The sequence below is a fragment of the Peromyscus eremicus genome, chromosome 1 (assembly GCF_949786415.1).
Source record: "Peromyscus eremicus chromosome 1, PerEre_H2_v1, whole genome shotgun sequence".
NCBI classification, from domain to species: Eukaryota; Metazoa; Chordata; class Mammalia; order Rodentia; family Cricetidae; genus Peromyscus; species Peromyscus eremicus.
The window spans coordinates 112,652,834-112,671,436 of record NC_081416.1 but is presented as its reverse complement, the minus strand read 5'-3'; the positions used below and the strand labels follow the sequence as shown (position 1 = coordinate 112,671,436).

General features: G+C 39.3%; 1 protein-coding gene across 1 annotated transcript; it reads left to right on the top strand.

Annotated features, from left to right (window-relative positions):
* The first annotated feature begins 7,436 nt into the window (after nucleotides 1-7,436).
* On the top strand, nucleotides 7,437-8,368 carry LOC131914984 (olfactory receptor 14C36-like). The gene is given in 2 exon segments (XM_059267890.1): nucleotides 7,437-7,773; nucleotides 7,776-8,368. Coding segments are annotated over 2 exon segments (930 nt in total).
* Nucleotides 8,369-18,603: the final 10,235 nt, after the last annotated feature.

The window sequence follows — 18,603 nt, the reverse complement described above, 5'->3', positions numbered from 1 at the left end:
TACATACTTATATGTGTGTGTGTGTGTGTGTGTGTGTGTGTGTGTGTGTACGTATATATTACTGAATATATGTGTATGGATGTTTTGACTGCTTGGATGTGTGCATCCCACCTGCATGCAATAACCTTAGAGGACAGAAGAGAGTGTTGTATCCCCTAGAGCTAGAGTTATGGATGGTGTGAGCCACCCTGTAGATGCTGGAATCTGAATCCAATTCCTCTGCCTGACCAGCATGTGCCCTTAATTAATGAGCCAACTTTCTAGTCTCTTCAGCAATGTTTGCAAAGATTTTCCCCTGATTGGATCTTAAAGACTTTTCTTAATGTTTTCACATGTTATTTTACTATAAATATATGTTAATATATTGAAATCATATATAGTTCATTTTTAAAAGAAAATAAATGATGCTTAATATATCAAATATACTGAACAATTTAAAATATTCTTATTTGGTAAAGAAAGGATTCATTTTTATTAAATTTCTTCCTAATCAATAACTAAGCCATTTTTATTGTTACATATAGATGTATATATGCCCAATCCTGTCTAAACTTGCTTCTTTAAATAATATTTCAACTGTAGGCTTCCTACAGAAAACCAAGTATAAAATTTTTTAAATCAAAGTAATAGGATTTAAAATAAATTTATAAAGGCAATTTGTGAATATTAAATGTTCACCTTTAAGAGCAGCTTTCTGTCTGTCTTCAGATGTTACAAAAAGTCTAAAATTGCATTAATAGATATAGATGCAAAAGTATTTGGTTATGTGTGTATGTTAATACATTGTATTCCTCCTAGAGAATTCATTCTTCTCTTTAGGTTGAAAAGAACTTTGTGAGTTTTATCAAAAGGAGAAATGTGTCCTTTGCAAGCAGTATATCTGCATCAGTTGCTGTTCCATGTGATGCTGACATGCTACTCTGGAGTATATTTTCCGGTGTTTTAAAAAAGAAATGTCAGCAAAGGAATGTGTATTGGTATATCAGTTCTAAAAATATGCAAATATGAATATTCAACCTTGAGAGACACACTGAGAACCTCAGGATGTAATAAGATTTTTTTCCATATTTATATTGTAATTAAAGTAGCAAGAGCTTAATTTTTAAACATGAATGTTTAGTTTTCTAAGATATACACTATAATATTAAAATTCAAGTAATGCTAACTGGTTTTCAAAGTGACCTACTGGAAGTTTTATGTTGGTTGTAAAGAGTCAAATAGTCATCCCTGAAAACCTACATACAAATAACATATGGACTGAACAAGTTATATTTAGCAATATATATGTATATACATATATTTTCACAAATCCATACATGCCTGCAATAACAACTGATTAAAAAAAGAGGCCATGGCCGGGCGGTGGTGGCGCACGCCTTTAATCCCAGCACTCGGGAGGCAGAGCCAGGCGGATCTCTGTGAGTTCAAGGCCAGCCTGGGCTACCAAGTGAGTTCCAGGAAAGGCGCAAAACTACACAGAGAAACCCTGCCTCAAAAAACCGGAAAAAAAAAAAAAAGAGGCCATGCATTTGAAAAAGAACAGGGAGGTGTGTATGAGAAGATTTCGAGGGAGAAAGGAGAAGGGAGAAATGTTGTAATTACATTATAATCTAAAAACAAAACAAAACAAAATAGCAACAAAAGCAAAACCACACAGCAGCAGCATGAAACATTGCATGTCCCTTCATTTTCCTGTTTTATTCTGTCTTCAGGATCTAGAAAGAAATCTCATGAATATGGGAGTTTATTAGAAGGGATGAGAGGAGTGTCTGTTTTGCCTTCTATCAAACCTTCTGAAATGAATTTATTTTCACACTAAAATGCATTCTATCCTATACACATATTGATAATTTTTATACAAGAATTTTATTGGATCACATAAATGTTTTTTATTTATGGACATTAATATGTGATTTGTATCTATCCATTAATCTGTAAAGATCACTGACTGATTGTTTATGTTGAAATTTTCCCCAATGCAAAGATGAATTATATTTAATCAAGAATTTTGACAGATTTAATGCATTAACGTATAAGATCTATTAATATTTGGTCAGTATTTTTAAATTCATAGATGTTATTCACCTAATTACTTTTTCAAAGTGACTTTGTCTTTCTTTGGTATGTAAGTGATGACAATTTTATTAAAATTAGTTTTTAAGTGTTTACAATTTTAGTTGCAAAATTTCCTTTACTTTTATTGAATTTGTCCATGAAACCATCTGATCCTAGAATATTCATTTGGGGAAGAAATTAAAATTCTAACTTGATATCCTTAGATTCACTGGTATGATAATTTCCGACATTTTAAAGAAGCTAAGTCCATATAAATTGTAGAATTCTGGAAATTAATTCATTTCTGATTTAGTACTTGTTTGCATACAGCTTTTCATCCTAGCTCCTTTTATTTCCACGGCATTGTTTTTGTTTGTTCTTTCTAAATATTTTAATTAAAATATTATCACATCATTCCCCCTTTCCCTTTTATACCTCCAACCCCTTAAATGCTCCCCTTCCCAACCACCACCATGTCTCCTACTTTCAAGTAGATGTTTTCTTTTGCTTTGATTATTATTGTTACAAATATGCGTATGCACAATTACATAAATACAGCCTGCTGAATCCATTTGTTTGTTTGTTTATGTCCATACAGTTTCATGGCTGACCACTTTGTACTGAGTAACTAGTTAGTAGTTGTTAATTTTAACTCTCTCAGCAGTCATTACTTGCTGTGACATCAATTTAATGTCTTGTTTTTTATAATTTTATTTGTATGACATATCTTTTTCATTACTTTGTTATTTTACAATTTTTCAAAACTCCATCTTTGTGTTTCTGCTTTAACATTTACTTCCTATCTTGCTAATTTGAAGCTTAATTTGTGTTTTGCTTTTTGGTACTTGATATATAACGAATTCAGTTAAAACTTTTATTATTTTCATTTTCATATTATATTAATTATATTTGTTTATTGTTATTAACGGTCCTCAAGTGGTGAACTTGCTGGCTACAATAGTTGTCATATTGTACTTCTTTAATCTGACATATTTTCCAAGGTGTATTTGAGTTCTTCATTAATCTATTTTAAAATGACAGGTATTTGTTGGTTTTTTTTTTTTCCCATTTTATCACTGTTTCCTAGTTCACCTTATAGTTGTAAAATGAATTTGGGGTTATTTAGTTTGTTTCCTAACTTGTTAAGACTTATTTTGCCTCAAGATATGGTGTGTCAGACTTGTTTCACAAAGCATAATATTCTCCAGGACCATCCATACTGCTGTAAATGTATGAAAGACAGAAAGCAGAGGTGTTCACCACTGCTGAAGAACTGATGAATCACAGTGTTGGAGGATACTTGGTGCACACTTATGCTGATCCTCTTGAGGTAAATTTTCCATATATGTTATGTCCTCTTAGTCCATGGTGTTCATACCTACAATTTTTAAAACTGATTTTCAATATGACTTTTGGTAGTTATTGAAGGTGGAGTATTCAAACCTTTGTTGTCTCTCCTGTGGTACAGATTGCAAATCTGACAGCTTTCTTTTATACTGAGATGCTCTGAGGTCAAAAGCACATTATTTTTAATTTTAATTAGTTCCTTTTGGTATCTTTTTACTTGGTAATAACCTTAACTACAGTGACAATTTTTAACTTAAATTTTGTAATGTCCAATAAAAGTATATTCCTTCTTGTTTACTTAGGTTTCCTTTTGCATGAAATATCTGTTTCCATCTCAACTGCCTGTATGGTTAAATCTGAAGTTAGACTCTTGTAAACAGGACACAAATGATTCTTTTTCCATCATTCTATATTTCTTAGTTTTTACAGTTAATATATTTCAATTAATTTAATTATGGCTAGTAAAACATAAGAAAGAAAAAGAAAGTACAATAAAAAGAATCAAAGCATGTTAAATAGGTAAATGTCAAATTATTCTTTTTTCAGTTGGTAGGTTTTTATTTAGTTATTTCTCTGTGTAGCCCTGGCTGTTCTGAAACTTTCTCTGTAAACCAGGCTGGCCTTGAACTCAGAGATCTGCTTGCTTCTGCCTCTGAGTGCTAGTGTTAAAGGCATATGTCACCACTGTTTGGCTTTCTTTAAATTGTATTTATTTATTTTAGTTTTTACATGTGAGTATTTCACCTGCAAGTATGTTCAATGCAGCATGTATATGCTTCCTGCCTACAGACACTAGAAGGCATAATATCCCCTGGAACTGAAGTTACATGTGGTTATGAATCTCCGTGTGGGTGGTGGGAATCGAACCTGGGTCTTCTGCAAGAGCTACAAGTTATTGACCACTGAGCCATCTCTCCAACTCAAAAGATGAAATTTTTTTTAAAAAATCAAGATATCTCTTAAGTCAAATGATGTAAAATTATTCTTCTTTTTATTTTGATATCTTTAATTTATTCATAGCCACAGATTCTTATCTCAGTCATGTCATGTTCATGGGTTCAAGCAGTTAAGAAGTGGTAACAATTGCTCAGGAGAGGTTAACATATGACATTACCTTTAGGTCATAATTTTATCAAAATTTCTTATTTTCATGTTATAGATTTGTCTTTTCATAAATTAACATGATTCTTTTCGTTGATTGCTTGTTCTTGTTGATTTTTTTTTATTTTGCAACACAATTCAGTTCTACATATCAGCCACAGATTCCCTTGTTCTCCCCCCTCCCGCCCCCCTCACCTTCCCCCTAGCCCACCCCCCATTCCCACCTCCTCCAGGGCAAAGCCTCCCCCGTGCACTGAGACCAACCTGGAAGACTCAGTCCAGGCAGGTCCAGTCCCCTCCTCCCAGGCCAAGCCAAGCAACCCTGCATAGGCCCCAGGTTTCAAACAGCCAACTCATGCAATGAGCACAGGACCCAGTCCCACTGCCTGGATGCCTCCCAAACAGATCAAGCCAATCAACTGTCTCAGCCATTCAGTGGGCCTGATCCAGCCCCTCAGCCATTGGTTCATAGTTCATATGTTTCCATTCGTTTGGCTATTTGTCCCTGTGCTTTATCCAACCTTAGTCTCAACAATTCTCACTCATATAAACCCTCCTCTTTCTTGCTAATTGGACTCCCAGAGCTCCACCTGGGGCCTAGCCATGGATCTCTGCATCCAGATCCCTCAGTCACTGGATGGGGTTTCTAGCACGACAATTAGGGTGTTTGGCCATCCCATCACCAGAATAGGTCAGTTCGGGCTGTCTCTCGACCATTGCCAGCAGTCTGTTGTGGGGGTATCTTTGTGGATTTCTGTGGGCCTCTCTACCACTTTGCTTCTTCCTATTCTCATGTGGTCTTCATTTACCATGGTCTCCTATTCCTTGTTCTCCCTCTCTGTTGTTGATCCAGCTGGGATCTCCCGCTCCCCCAAGCTCTCTTTCCCTCGACCCCTTCATTACCCCCACTCATGTCCAGGCTGTTCATGTAGATCTCTTCCATTTCTCCATCATTGAGCAATCTCTGTGTCTTTCTTGGGGTGCTGTTTTCCAGGTAGCCTCCGTGATGATGTGAGTAGCAGTCCAGTCATCCTTGTTCCACATCTAGTATCCTCCTATGAGTGAGTACATACCATGTTTGTCTTTCTGAGTCTGGGATACCTCACTCAAGATGATTTTTTCTAGATCCATCCATTTCTCTGCAAACCTCATGATGTCATTGTTTTTCTCTGCTGAGTAGTATTCCATTGTGTATATGTACCACATTTTGTTTATCCATTCTTCAGTTGAAGGGCATCTAGGTTGTTTCCATGTTCTGGCTATTACAAACAATGCTGATATGAACATAGGTGAACAAGTGCTCTTGTGGTATGATTGAGCATTCCTTGAGTATATGCCCAAGAGTGGTATAGCTGGATCTTGGGGGAGATGGATTCCCAATTTTCTAAGAAAGTGCCATATTGATTTCCAAAGTGGTTGTACAAGCTTGCATTCCCACTAGCAGTGGAGGAGAGTTCCCCAAGCTCCACATCCTCTCCAGCATAAGGTGTCTTCAGTGTTTTTGATCTTAGCCATTCTGACAGGTGTAAGGTGGTATCTCAGAGTTGTGTTGATTTGCATTTCCCTGATGATTAGGGATGTTGAGCAATTCCCTAAATGTCTTTCAGCCATTTGAGTTTCCTCTGTTGAGAATTCTCTGTTTAGTTCTATAGCCCATTTCTTAATTGGACAGTTGGGCATTTTGATGTTTAATTTCTTGAGTTCCTTATATATTCTGGATATCAGTCCTCTGTCAGATTTGGGGTTGGTGAAGACCTTTTCCCATTCTGTAGGCTGTCGCTTTGCCTTGTTGACTGTATCCTTTGCTCTACAAAAGCTTCTCAGTTTCAAGAGGTCCCATTGATTGAGTGTTTCTCTCAGTGTCTGTGTTACTGGTGTTATATTTAGGAAGTGATCTCCTATGCCAATGCATTCAAGACTACTTCCTACTTTCTCTTCTAGCAGGTTCAGAGTAGCTGGATTTATGTTGAGGTCCTTGATCCAGATCCGGATGACGGAGAAATGGAAGAGATCTACATGAACAGCCTGGACATGAGTGGGGGTAATGAAGGGTGAGGGCTGAGGGAAAGAGAGCTTGGGGGAGCGGGAGATCCCAGCTGGATCAACAACAGAGAGGGAGAACAAGGAATAGGAGACCATGGTAAATGAAGACCACATGAGAATAGGAAGAAGCAAAGTGGTAGAGAGGCCCACAGAAATTCACAAAGATACCCCCACAACAGACTGCTGGCAATGGTCGAGAGACAGCCCGAACTGACCTATTCTGGTGATGGGATAGCCAAACACCCTAATTGTCGTGCTAGAAACCCCATCCAGTGACTGAGGGATCTGGATGCAGAGATCCATGGCTAGGCCCCAGGTGGAGCTCTGGGAGTCCAATTAGCAAGAAAGAGGAGGGTTTATATGAGTGAGAATTGTTGAGACCAAGGTTGGATAAAGCATAGGGACTAATAGCCAAATGAACAGAAACATATGAAATATGAACCAATGGCTGAGGGGTCCCCAACTGGATCAGGCCCTCTGAATGGCTGAGACAGTTGATTGGCTTGATCTGTTTGGGAGACATCTAGGCAGTGGGACTGGGTCCTGTGCTCATTGTATGAGTTAGCTGCTTGAAACCTGAGGCCCATGCAAGGTTGCTTGGCTCGGCCTGGGAGGAGGGGACTGGACCTGCCTGGACTGAGTCTACCAGGTTGATCTCAGTCCTCGAGGGAGGTTTTGCCCTGGAGGAGGTGGGAATGGGGGGTGGGTTGGAGGGACAGTGAGGGGGGCGGGAGGGGAGAGAACAAGGGAATCCATGGCTGATATGTAGAACTGAATTGTATTGCAAAATAAAAAAAATAAAAAAGAAAAGAAAGAAAAATGCTAGTAATTATTTTAGTTTATTCTCTGCCACTGCTTTTCTTTTTCAGATAAACTTCTACTTTGAGAGAATGGCCAATTTCACCCTGGTGACTGAGTTCCTCCTAGAAGTTTTTGCAGAGACTTGGGAGCTCAGGCTCCTACTCAGTGTTCTGTTCCTGCTGTTGTACCTGGGCAGCCTATTAGGAAACCTGACCATCATTATTGCTACCACAGTTGACCAGACTCTGAACACACCCATGTACTTCTTCCTCAGGAATTTGTCCATCTTAGACATGTGCTGTGTTTCTGTCACTGTCCCCAATGCCTGTGTCAACTCTCTCACTAACCACAGGAATATTTCTGTGGCTGGGTGTGCAGCACAGGTCTTTTTGGTCTTCTTCTGTGCATGTGTAGAGGTTCTGTTTCTACTGTCATGGCCAAGGACCGCTATGTGGCCATCTGTAAACCTCTCCTCTATCCTGTGATCATGAACTACCAATTCTGTGTTCAGATGACACTGGCTTCCCTATTTACCTCTTTTATCATTGCGGGCGTGCACACTATCAAAACCTTCCAGCTATCTTTTTGTCACTCCAACATGGTCCCTCAGATCTTCTGTGATATCCCCCCTTTGCTAAGGCTTTCTTGCTCAGACACCTTTAACAACAAACTCTTAATTCTTCTGACAGCCATTGTGGTCACTGGTAGCTGCTTTACCTTCATCGCCATATCATATGTTCACATATTATCCACTGTGTTGAGGATTCCTGTCAAAGGGGAGCGAGGGAAGGCATTTTCCACCTGTGTCCCTCACATTATTGTAGTGTCTGTGTTTCTTACTTCAGGTGCCTATGTGTATCTAAGAATTCCAGTAACTTCAGAGTTAGTGCAGCAGATTACTCTTTCTGTATTTTATACTGTTTTCCCACCATTCTTGAATCCTATCATCTACAGTCTTAGAAACAAACAGATAAAAATGGCAGTGAGGAAAATAACATTAAGTTTTTTTTTTCAGAGTTGAATATAAAAAAGAAATTGTATGGGTCAGAGTTTTCTAGAGAAAAACACACAAGCACATACACTTCCCAAAGAGTTTTTTTTTTGTCATTTTATTGAAGAGATTTTTTTTTACATAATTCATTCTGATTATAGTTACCCATCCCTCTGCTTTTCCTAGTTTCTCCTCATCTGCCCTCCCATCTGGATCCATTACCTTTCTATCTCTCATTAGAAAGCAAACAGCCTTCTGAGTGTTAATAATAAAATAAAGTAAAGTATAACAAGATAAGTCAAAAACTAGTGCATTAGAATAACACAAAATAAACAGATGGGAAAGAAGCCCAGGTAAAGGTACATAAAACATGCAGATGGAGAGTCCCACTCATTCAAACACTGAAGAAGCCCATTAAAACACCAAGTTGTAAGCAGTTATATATATGCAAAAGATTTGTAGGGCAAAACAGAGACATATATATATATATATATGTATATAATAAAAATGAAAAACAATAAGATTATAAAAAGAAAGTAAACAAACAAACAAAATGCCCTGAAAAGAAATTATGAGAGAAGGAAACTCAAGTGATACCCTTGGGTTTGTTTTCTGTTAGCCATCTAATGCTTGGCGTGTAGCCTACCCTTAAGAGTAGTTTGATTATCCAGTGAAACTCTCTTGGAGGAAACTAAATTTTTCCTTGAAAGCATTTACCAATTAGAGATTGTTCCTGGGTTAGGTGTCGGGGCATGTCTTAATTCTCATTTCAGCTCTAAGACCCCATCTGGTGAGACCCATGTAGGCTCCATGCATAGTTCCTCAGTTTCTATGAAATCATATGTGCATAAATCATGTTGAATTGGAGGAACTTGTTTACTTGCTGACTTCCATCAACTCTGGCTCTTATACTGTTTCTACTTTCTCTAGCACAGGGCTCCCTGAGCCTAGAGGGGAAGCATTTGATGGAAACATCCCATTAAGGCTGACTGATCCAAGATCTCTCACTCTCTGCATAATTTTTGGCTGTGGGTTTCTGTATTTGTTCCCATCTGCTTCAGGAGGAAGTTTCTCTGATGATGGCTGAGCAAGACACTGATCTATGAATTTAGGGCATTGTTATTAGGCATTGTTTTATTGCTAAGTTTTTTTTAATTTAATTTCTTTTTTCAGAACAGTAGAATTTTATTTTATTCTAGATCTTGGAGCTATCTAGTCTCAGGTTCTTGGTCATCCAGTCAGTGGTGGGTATGAATTTCATCTTGTAGCATGGACCTTAAATCTTATCAGACATTGTTTGTTTACTCCCATAAACTATGCATCATCATTACACTAGCTTGCAAGGAGGATACCATTGTAGATCACAGTGTTCATGAGGTGATTGGTGTTTACATTTTTGCTTGGAAAGTATCTCCTTGTAACAAATAAACTAGAATAAAGGAGTTAAAACACTCTGAGGGAATCTCATTCACATTTTCATGTTCAGTGAATATATGCAGGTTTGTCTTAAGCAATGATGCCTCCTGTCAGTTTTTTTCAGAGCAATCCAAAGCCTTGGCAATGGCCTGGGTTGTGTTGGGGGTTCCAATGGGACCCCTGTGGGGAACAATTCAGTGTCACATAACCCAACCCAGATACTAGGAGCTTCATTTAATGAAAATATATGGCCAATTCAGACTCTGTCTCTTCATTATTTGTTGACTTCCTTTAGATTACCTTCATGTGTGTATTTATTTTGAGAAGTTTCTACTGTATGAAGTTTCTGTAATATTGTTCCAAAGGCTTATTTTTAGTTATGTTTCCCCATAATTCTCCATCATCCCCTTTTTCTCTCCCCCACCACATGTATTTCCCTTATTCCATTGACCCTTTCTTCCATAACTATTCTATTTCACTATTCAAATGAGATCTCTCCCCACCTACTCGCTCACTCTATACCTAACTTCTGTGGTTCTTTGAGTTGTAGCTTGGTTGTCATTGACATAAAGGCTAATATTCACATGTAAGTGAATACATACCATATTAGTATTTCTGCTTCATGGTTATCTCACTCAGGATGATTTTTTTAGTCCTATTTAGTTACTTATGGTGTTTGATATTTCACTTTATTTTATTTACTTATTATTTTTTCATACAATACATCTCAACCACAGCCTTTCCTCCCTTCCTCCTCCACTTCTCTTCTCCACAAGATCAACTGTTCCTCCAATTCCATTTAGAAAATAGGAGGTCTAGCAGTGATATCAACCAGAGTAGGCATAACAAGATTCAAGAAGGCTTGGCATACACCCTCATATCATGGCTGGATGAATTAACCAGGTAGGAAGCAAAATGTCCCATGAGCTGGCAAAAGAGTTATGAACACCCCTACTACCATTGTTTGGAGTCATTTTTAATGGCTGACTTGTAGTGGGTAGCCAGTCCAGCTTTGACCTGGAAGTTCCAACACCCATTGAGACTTTGGCAACTGTCACACCTACAAGGCGGGGCCAAGGGAGGTGCCTGGGGACCCGAAATCTGGATGGGCCAGCGCGCTCTCTCTCTGTTCCGGGACCCTGGACAGTGGAGGTGGGCCAAGCAGAGCTCCAGAGAACACCACTGGACTGTGCTACACCTTCCGCAGACCCCGTGACCTACCTATCCCTTAATTTGTAAGTTACTCCATGAAATAAAATCTCCTTTTAACTATGTGGAGTGGCCTTAATAATTTCACCAATATCTGGCGCCCAATGTGAGGCAAATTCCAAAGGCCTGGGTGGCTCCCACCCTCAGCCTCCTCCCCGGCTAGCAGGTACCTAAACCCGCATACAAATTTCCATATAACCAGGGAATGCCTACACAGTTCTTAGCCCCAAGACCAGCGAAAGAGGCACTCTCCCGCTTCCTGAGTGCCGGCTCCAGCTCCTGCCATCTCGACTCCAGCGCCCCACAGTCAGCCAAGATCACCAGCAGGCCCTGCTTTGGAGCTGTACCAGTGCCACCTGCTGGCTGAAAAGTGCTACTACACCCCCCCCAAAACCATGAAAGGTAAACATATCGTTTCAAGTAAAAGTACTTGATAATTTTACACCTTAAAATTGACTAACAAATTTTGAGTAATTCTTGTAATATGGCTGACAACATTACCTCACAAGAATTAAAAAACTTTTTTGTCTGTATGATGAATGACATCATCCTGGAAATATACAACCTTCCTAAGGCATATCTGGCCTGTACCATTTTGGCATTCATCGTAATAATTCACACAGTGTTCAAACACTGGTTTAATAACAAGAACAAAGATGAGTCATTATTGGGACTGATACAGGCTTTAAGAGATAGCAATGAAGTCTTACAGAAAAAGATTCTCTCTCTGGAATCTGCTTTAAAAAATAGCAATGAAAGCTTACAGAAAAAGATTCTCTGGAATCTTTTTAAGAGATAGCAATGAAGTCTTACAGAAAAAGATTCTCTCTCTGGAATCTGCTGATCAGGATTTACAAAACAGGCTTGTACCAAAAATTGATCTTATTGATAATAAATGTGAATATTTAATGGACAGAACACTAACTCTCCAGACACTATAGAAGGAAGAAAGATTATCATTAATTGATAAGATAAGGTCCAAGGAATCATGTGTTTCTGAGGAACATAAAAACTTCTATGATTCCATGAGAAACCTGGAGTCCCTTTCAAGAAAGGAGGTTCAATCCCTAGAACAGACCCTAGGTGCTCATTTGCAAGCCTTAGAAGAAACTCTCAGTAAACATGACAAGGGACCTAATAAGCAGAAGGGCAAGACCATAGAGGTTGTAACATCTCCAAATGTCTCTCATGCAATGGCTTATCCTGTTATTATCCATGAGAAGCCAGTGGATGACACACACCCCAAGCCATATAATACATATACATTATAACCAATTTCAACAAGGGACTTCAAAAATATAAAGGAAGCAGTAGTTACGTATGGGATACACTCCACATATGTAAAACAGATGTTAAATTCGTGGTCTACCTCACATAGAATCATCCCAGATGACTGGCATCAGTTAATTTCAGCTGTTCTAGAATATAGCCAGCAGCTACAATGGAAAAGCTGGTTGAGAGAAGAGGCAAAAAATTTAGAACAACAAGGTAAACTCAGAGGTTTTGTGATCTCCTAAGATCAAATACTTGGTGACGGGTGTTTCGCTGACAGGAATGTACGAGCCACTTATGATGAGCATACAATATCCCTATGACATACAGCAGCTCTAAATGCTTGGGAAAAAATTCCAGAAGCTGGAAAACCAACTGAGGTATACACAAAGATATTTTAGGGACCGAACAAAACCTTCACTGATTTTTTTACAAAGGCTGAACACAGCTATAACAAAAGCTGTATCAGATAAAGAATTAAGAAAAGTATTAATTGAGTCCTTGGCATTCGACAATACTAATGAAGAATGCAGAATACTTACACCATTAAAGATCAGATCAGCTCCTTTAAAAGAATGGATTCAGTATACTAATGGTGTTGAGTCTTGTAACTACAGTAATGAGGCTTGGATAGGAGAGACAAATCCCAGAGGTGAAAGAAGGCCCCGTGGTACCAAATGTTTTAAATGTGGTACACCAGGTCATATAAGTAAAAACTGTACATGGGGTACTCCTAGAAGTAATACTCCTTTTAGGAATAGCCTAAACAGGAGACCCCAACCACCTCCTAGATTATGTAGAAGGTGTGGCAAAGGCTGACATTGGACCAGTGAGTGCAGATCAAAAATAGATATATGAGGCAACCCTTTACTGGCAGGAAACACCTCACGGGGCCTCTTGCAGGCCCCCAAATCAAACGTAGTGTGAACATTCCCAGCCACTGTGGAAAAAATTCCTCTCCAGGACAACTGAATAAACCAACGCCTAATGTAAAAACCAATACTGCAATGGATGATAAAACAGCTCTGATAGGTGGATCACAGTTTACAAAGAACACTATAAAACAAATATTTTGGAAGACTTCCATAAATGAACAAAGACCAAGGCTTAGAATTCGAATTAATGGCCTGGTTATGGAGGGCCTGGTAGACACAGGTGCAGATGTGATTATAATTACAACAAAATCGTGGCATCTGAATTGTCCTCTTCAAGAGGTAGGTATCCAGTTTTAGGGATTGGCACCCTATCTCAGATAAAACAGAGTTCGAGATGGGTTGAATGCATAGGACCAGAAGGACAGAGAGGAAGGCTGAAGCCATATGTAGCAAATATAGCAGTAAATTTTTGGGGCTGATGTGGAAGCCCATTCTTGGGTTCCTCATGGCTTTACCCAGCAGGTTTGCATAGAGGATGATTAGGACCATGGGCCTTAGTGCAGGTGTCTGGGATAGTCTGCACTTGGCTGTGCTGGGGGAAGAGGTCTTTTGCTCCACCCCTTGGTGTCTCTATAAAAACCCTGGGGCAGAGACAGTCGGGGCCCATTGGAATAGGTTCCAGGCCCTCTCAAGGCTATCCTTTATTTTCTATCTGTTTATCTCCATGATATTCTCCACAATAAATCCTTCTATCTAATATTTCCTGCTGCTTGCACTCAAGAAAACTCTGGCCGGGCGGTGGTGGCGCATGCCTTTAATCCCAGCACTCGGGAGGCAGAGCCAGGTGGATATCTGTGAGTTTGAGGCCAGCCTGGGCTACCAAGTGAGTTCCAGGAAAAGGCGCAAAGCTACACAGAGAAACCCTGTCTCGAAAAACAAAAACAAAAAAAAAAGAAAAAAGAAAAAAAAAGAAAACTCTGGGGAACTGTGGGGGTGGTGGGTAAATGCCCCACAGAATGGCACCTGAACAGGGACTAAAGAAAAAAGAAAAAAAGGGACTAAAGAAAAAAAGGGGGGACTAAAAAAAGGGAGGGACTAAAGACAAATGAACAGGGACTAAAGACAAAGAAATAGGGACTAAAGATAAAGGAAAATAATAGTTTTATTACAGAGTTTTTAGTGAAAGTGCTGAGTTCAGCCCTGCCAGTGGATAAGGCATGCCAGTGTTATGGAAAATACATTTTTTTATATATATTGAGAGGCAGGGGTTTTATCCTCGAGAGAAAAGGAAAGCGGACTGGAAGGATGTCCGATGCTGCAGCGAAAATCTCTTCTGTCAAAATTTTCTATCTTCTATCCCTTTCTCAATTTCTATCTGTGAAAAATAAGGCATAGGGTAGTAAAATAGTGTAGGAAAAACTTAGAAGTGTAAGATTGTTTAGGAAAAAATAAGTAAAGCAACTAGACAGAAAAACTCTACAATTTTCTAACTTTGGGGGCTATGAATGCAAACTGGGAAAAAATCTTTCTTTGGGCTTTATGGGTAGTAAAAAAGCTCTTCTCTGAGCTTATGGGGAAGAAAGTTTCCTATGGAAGCTTTTGACCTGGGGACAGCTGAAATGCAAAGTCCAAGCAGCAGGAGAAAGTAATTTCTCCCTGAGGCAAAAATGGGAGTGTAAGAAATCAAAGTTTAAAGCTGGGAAGTTTTGGGGAAAGTTGGTCTTTCTCTCTTGGGGGAAAAAATTTCTCAAAAGCTTTTTTTGGAAAATTTGGGAGAAAATCTCTCTAAAAAGCCTTAATCTTTCTCAAAAGCTCTCTTAAGCTTAAAAACTACAGCCTTTAACTTTCTCAGAAGGACAAAAATTAGAATCACCTGAAGATATTAGTATGAGGACCACCTGTGATTAGCTCAAAGGGAAAACAACAAACCTCTTAAGACAGCAAAACCTAAATTCTTTCAAGCTTTAAAAAATCCTCCCTGCAATGCAGGAGGCAGGGACAAGTTCCTAAAAACCTCTTCTAAGCTCTCTCTTCAAGATAGTAAAAGACAGTGGGTCAGAGTACCCTGAGGGAAATGCTTGGGAGAGTGTGGGTAAAGACCTACAGAGAGCCCAAAAGGGCAGGAAACTTTACCTGAGAAAAGCAAAAAAGCCAAGCTTTTCAGTTACAGCCAACCTGAGGCATCAAGAGTTTTGTTTGAGTGAGGGTTTCAAAATGAAAAGGTGCTCCTAATCGTCCTAATGCAAAGATCCCCTGAAGCAATGCAAACTCTGTTAGCATTGTATCCTCGCTTCTGAGCAAAAACCCAGAGGCCTCTGACCAGCACCTCTGAGTTGGGGTGCATTTCAGTGATACTAGGGTTTCTGCAGTTGCAAACTTCCTGGAGCACAGAGCTGAGGCAGAAAGGTGCAGGACCCAGGGGAAGATTGCCAATGAACAACCAAAGCTGAAAGTGGGAACAGCACACAGTTGCCCTCTTTCCTACAAGTCCCGGGTCCACAGCTGCAAAAAGGAAATCTGAGAAAAAGCTTTCCTATCAGAGTAAGGACCTTTCTGGGAAAACAGTAAAGCTGAACTGTGTCTGAAGCAGTTGTGCTGATGAGTCAGAAAGCTGTCTGGGGAAAGAGCCCAACCAGGGCAGAACAGAACTATCCAGGAGTAAAGCTTTCTTTTCTGTCAGAGAAAGCACCTCTTTGAGAAAAGCTTTGTTTCAACTGACTCCTGTGAGATGAGGGAGTGTAGCCCTGAGGGGTGATTGCCTCTGGCATAAGCTCTGTCCTTGAGCACCCAGACAAGCAAATGCAACCCACTGGGGGACTGGGTCAGGTGAAGGCCTGATGAGGCAAAAAACCTGTCCTAATGGGAATTTAGAAATGGCAAAAACCTCCCTTGTTAGATTTTCAGTCTGTACGCAAACCACACAGACCCTGAAAATAAATGGACAAAAAGCCCCTACCTTCAGTAGCAGGAAAAGCAGCCACTGTAGTGTCGGAAACTGTTTCTGGGGTAGAGGGGATAAACTGAGACCAAACCGGGATACTGTCAGGGAGAAAGACTCTGAAGAAAGAGAAGGGACATATTCCTCCCCAGAAAATGCATGACCTGAAAAGGCTGCTAGAATTTGAGGCAGATTCGGGGGGAGAAAAAAAAGCCCCTACCTCCAAAGGCAGCTAGCAGAGGTACAGAGCCACAAACAGATACCTGAAGCTCTGCATCTGGGGGACGGGGGAAGGAACAAGCAAAATGAGATAAATCAGTGGGAGAAAATCTCTCTGAAGGAGCTATGGAAAAGCTGTTGTAAATGATCTTGTTTTTCACTGACTGGCTAAGACAAACGCAAGCCCGGAGGAAAGTTGCTATCAGAAATGCCAGCCTCAATGCTGGCTAACTAGGCAGGTACAGTTCTGATTTGGGGGCCAGTGTCAAATGAAGGAGAAACACCTGTTGAAGCCAGCTGAGAGACCAGAAACCTCCCAGTGTCCCATAATTGAAAATGTAAAATGCTTGTACAAATCTCCCATTGCAAAAGCAAAAAACTTTGTTCAAACCTCCCGGGCAAGAATTTGTAAGCAAGTCTGGTAAAAGAGAACCAGTTGACTCTCAGACCCAAAAAGAACTATGGGAAATGACTGATATAAGGGAAATGATATAAGGGACTGATATAAGGGACCGATATTATTATGGACTGATATAAGGGAAATGCATTCTGGGAAAGGTAGTTTTTTCACTAAAGATGGCGACATTGCCCTGAAACACTTTTGTCAGCTCGAAAATACGTTCATGGTAAACTTTAAAATACAGCTTTTAAAAGAATAAGGAGGAAAATCGTCTAAAAGTTTAAGTGTCAGTTCCAATGAAAAATTGAAAGGATATGGAACTAGGTGCTTCGCGGTTTGGGGCTCCTTGGTAAAATGCCTTATTTACCCTAATAGCTGTGCAAAGTTTTTACGGTAGTTGGATGACAAAAAGCTATCTTTAAGATCAAACAAGCCACTTTAAAATCCTTAAAACAAAAGAAAGCAGTTTATACACTGAACATTGTCTTATATATAAAGAAACATGTTGAAATTTAAGAAGTTTTTTGCCTTGAATGAACAGCCTGCAATGAGTGATTCCTTTGTAAATCTAATAAGGAGACAAGGAAACAGGCATTCAAAGAAATGACTGCTTTATAGATGGGAACAAGCCAGAAAATCTAGCTGTCTTACAAAAGAGTTGCTTCCCCTGAAAGTTCCTTATAAGAAATCAATGCTAAATTTTACAGCTGCTAATAATATCAGGAGTTAAAGCTAATGAAGTGAAAATACTAAATCCTGAAAATGCTTTTTCTCAGAGTAAGCTAATGAAGGATATGTTTCATGAAAGAACATCTATGTTCTTGACTCCTTTTGAATAGTAACAGTTTTCGTAAAAATACTGGAACTAACAACAATCCAGTCAAAATGTTTCAACAAATCTAAGACGCTATTCCACAAAAGAAAGCTGCCATGCTTTGTGGGCCATATTAGAGCTCACTCCAATCTTTCTGGTCCTTTAGCTGAGGGTAATGCAAAATGGAAAGATCCCTGCTTGGGATTATGGAAGGGTCCCGATCCTGTGTTAATATGGGGTTGAGGACATGTTTGTGTTTTTTCACAAGAGGAGAATGAAGCTCGGTGGTTACTAGAGCATCTGGTAAGGAGCGTGGAACTAAGGAAGGGTCAGCTCTAATGATGTTCCTATAAAGGAACCAGAATGAAAGTGGCTCAATTAGTATTTCTGAGGTTTTGTCACTGGTTAATGCAAACAGTGAGGAAATACAGTTCGGAGCTGTGCCACTTGTGGCTTTACTAGCTCCTTTAGAAAAATACTTTATATCACCTAATAGCTGTGCAGTATTTGGTGAAGAGCTTACAGCAGCTAAATACAGTAATTTCACCCTCAGCGTGAAGTTTTTTGGTAGAACAAACCAAAAATACTGCTGTAATAGAAACGTTTGCCTGAATTGAAGTACTTAGGGGAGCTATTATGAATGTGGGTGAAGGGACAGCCTCTAGTTAAAAACCGTTTACCGCTGACAGTGCATCTCTGCCAGTTCTGGAAGGGCTGAGAGAACTGGCAACTTTGGAGTGTGGTGTCATCCTAGGAAGGTTACAGTCCTCTAGCAACAACTATCACAATTCTATAACAACACTCACTAAATCTCAGTGTTTTATAACAAAGCTGACTATAAACTCTAAACTTTAGAAATGATGTACGTACTTCCTGTCTAGTTAAGAGAATCTTTCTAATAGATAGTGATAATAATTAAGAGTAAGAAGTAGAAAAAGATGAAAATAAAATGTGTTTGTAGAAATTATTCTGTCTTGTTAGATCTGTGTTAAGAAATCTTTAGAAGTTAAATATATGCTAATGGTAGCCCTATATATGTTTGTAAAATAGATCTATAGAGTTCCTTTAAGAATATATAAGCTTGCAAGAAATATCTAAGGTAGTCTTAAGATACTAGTTGTA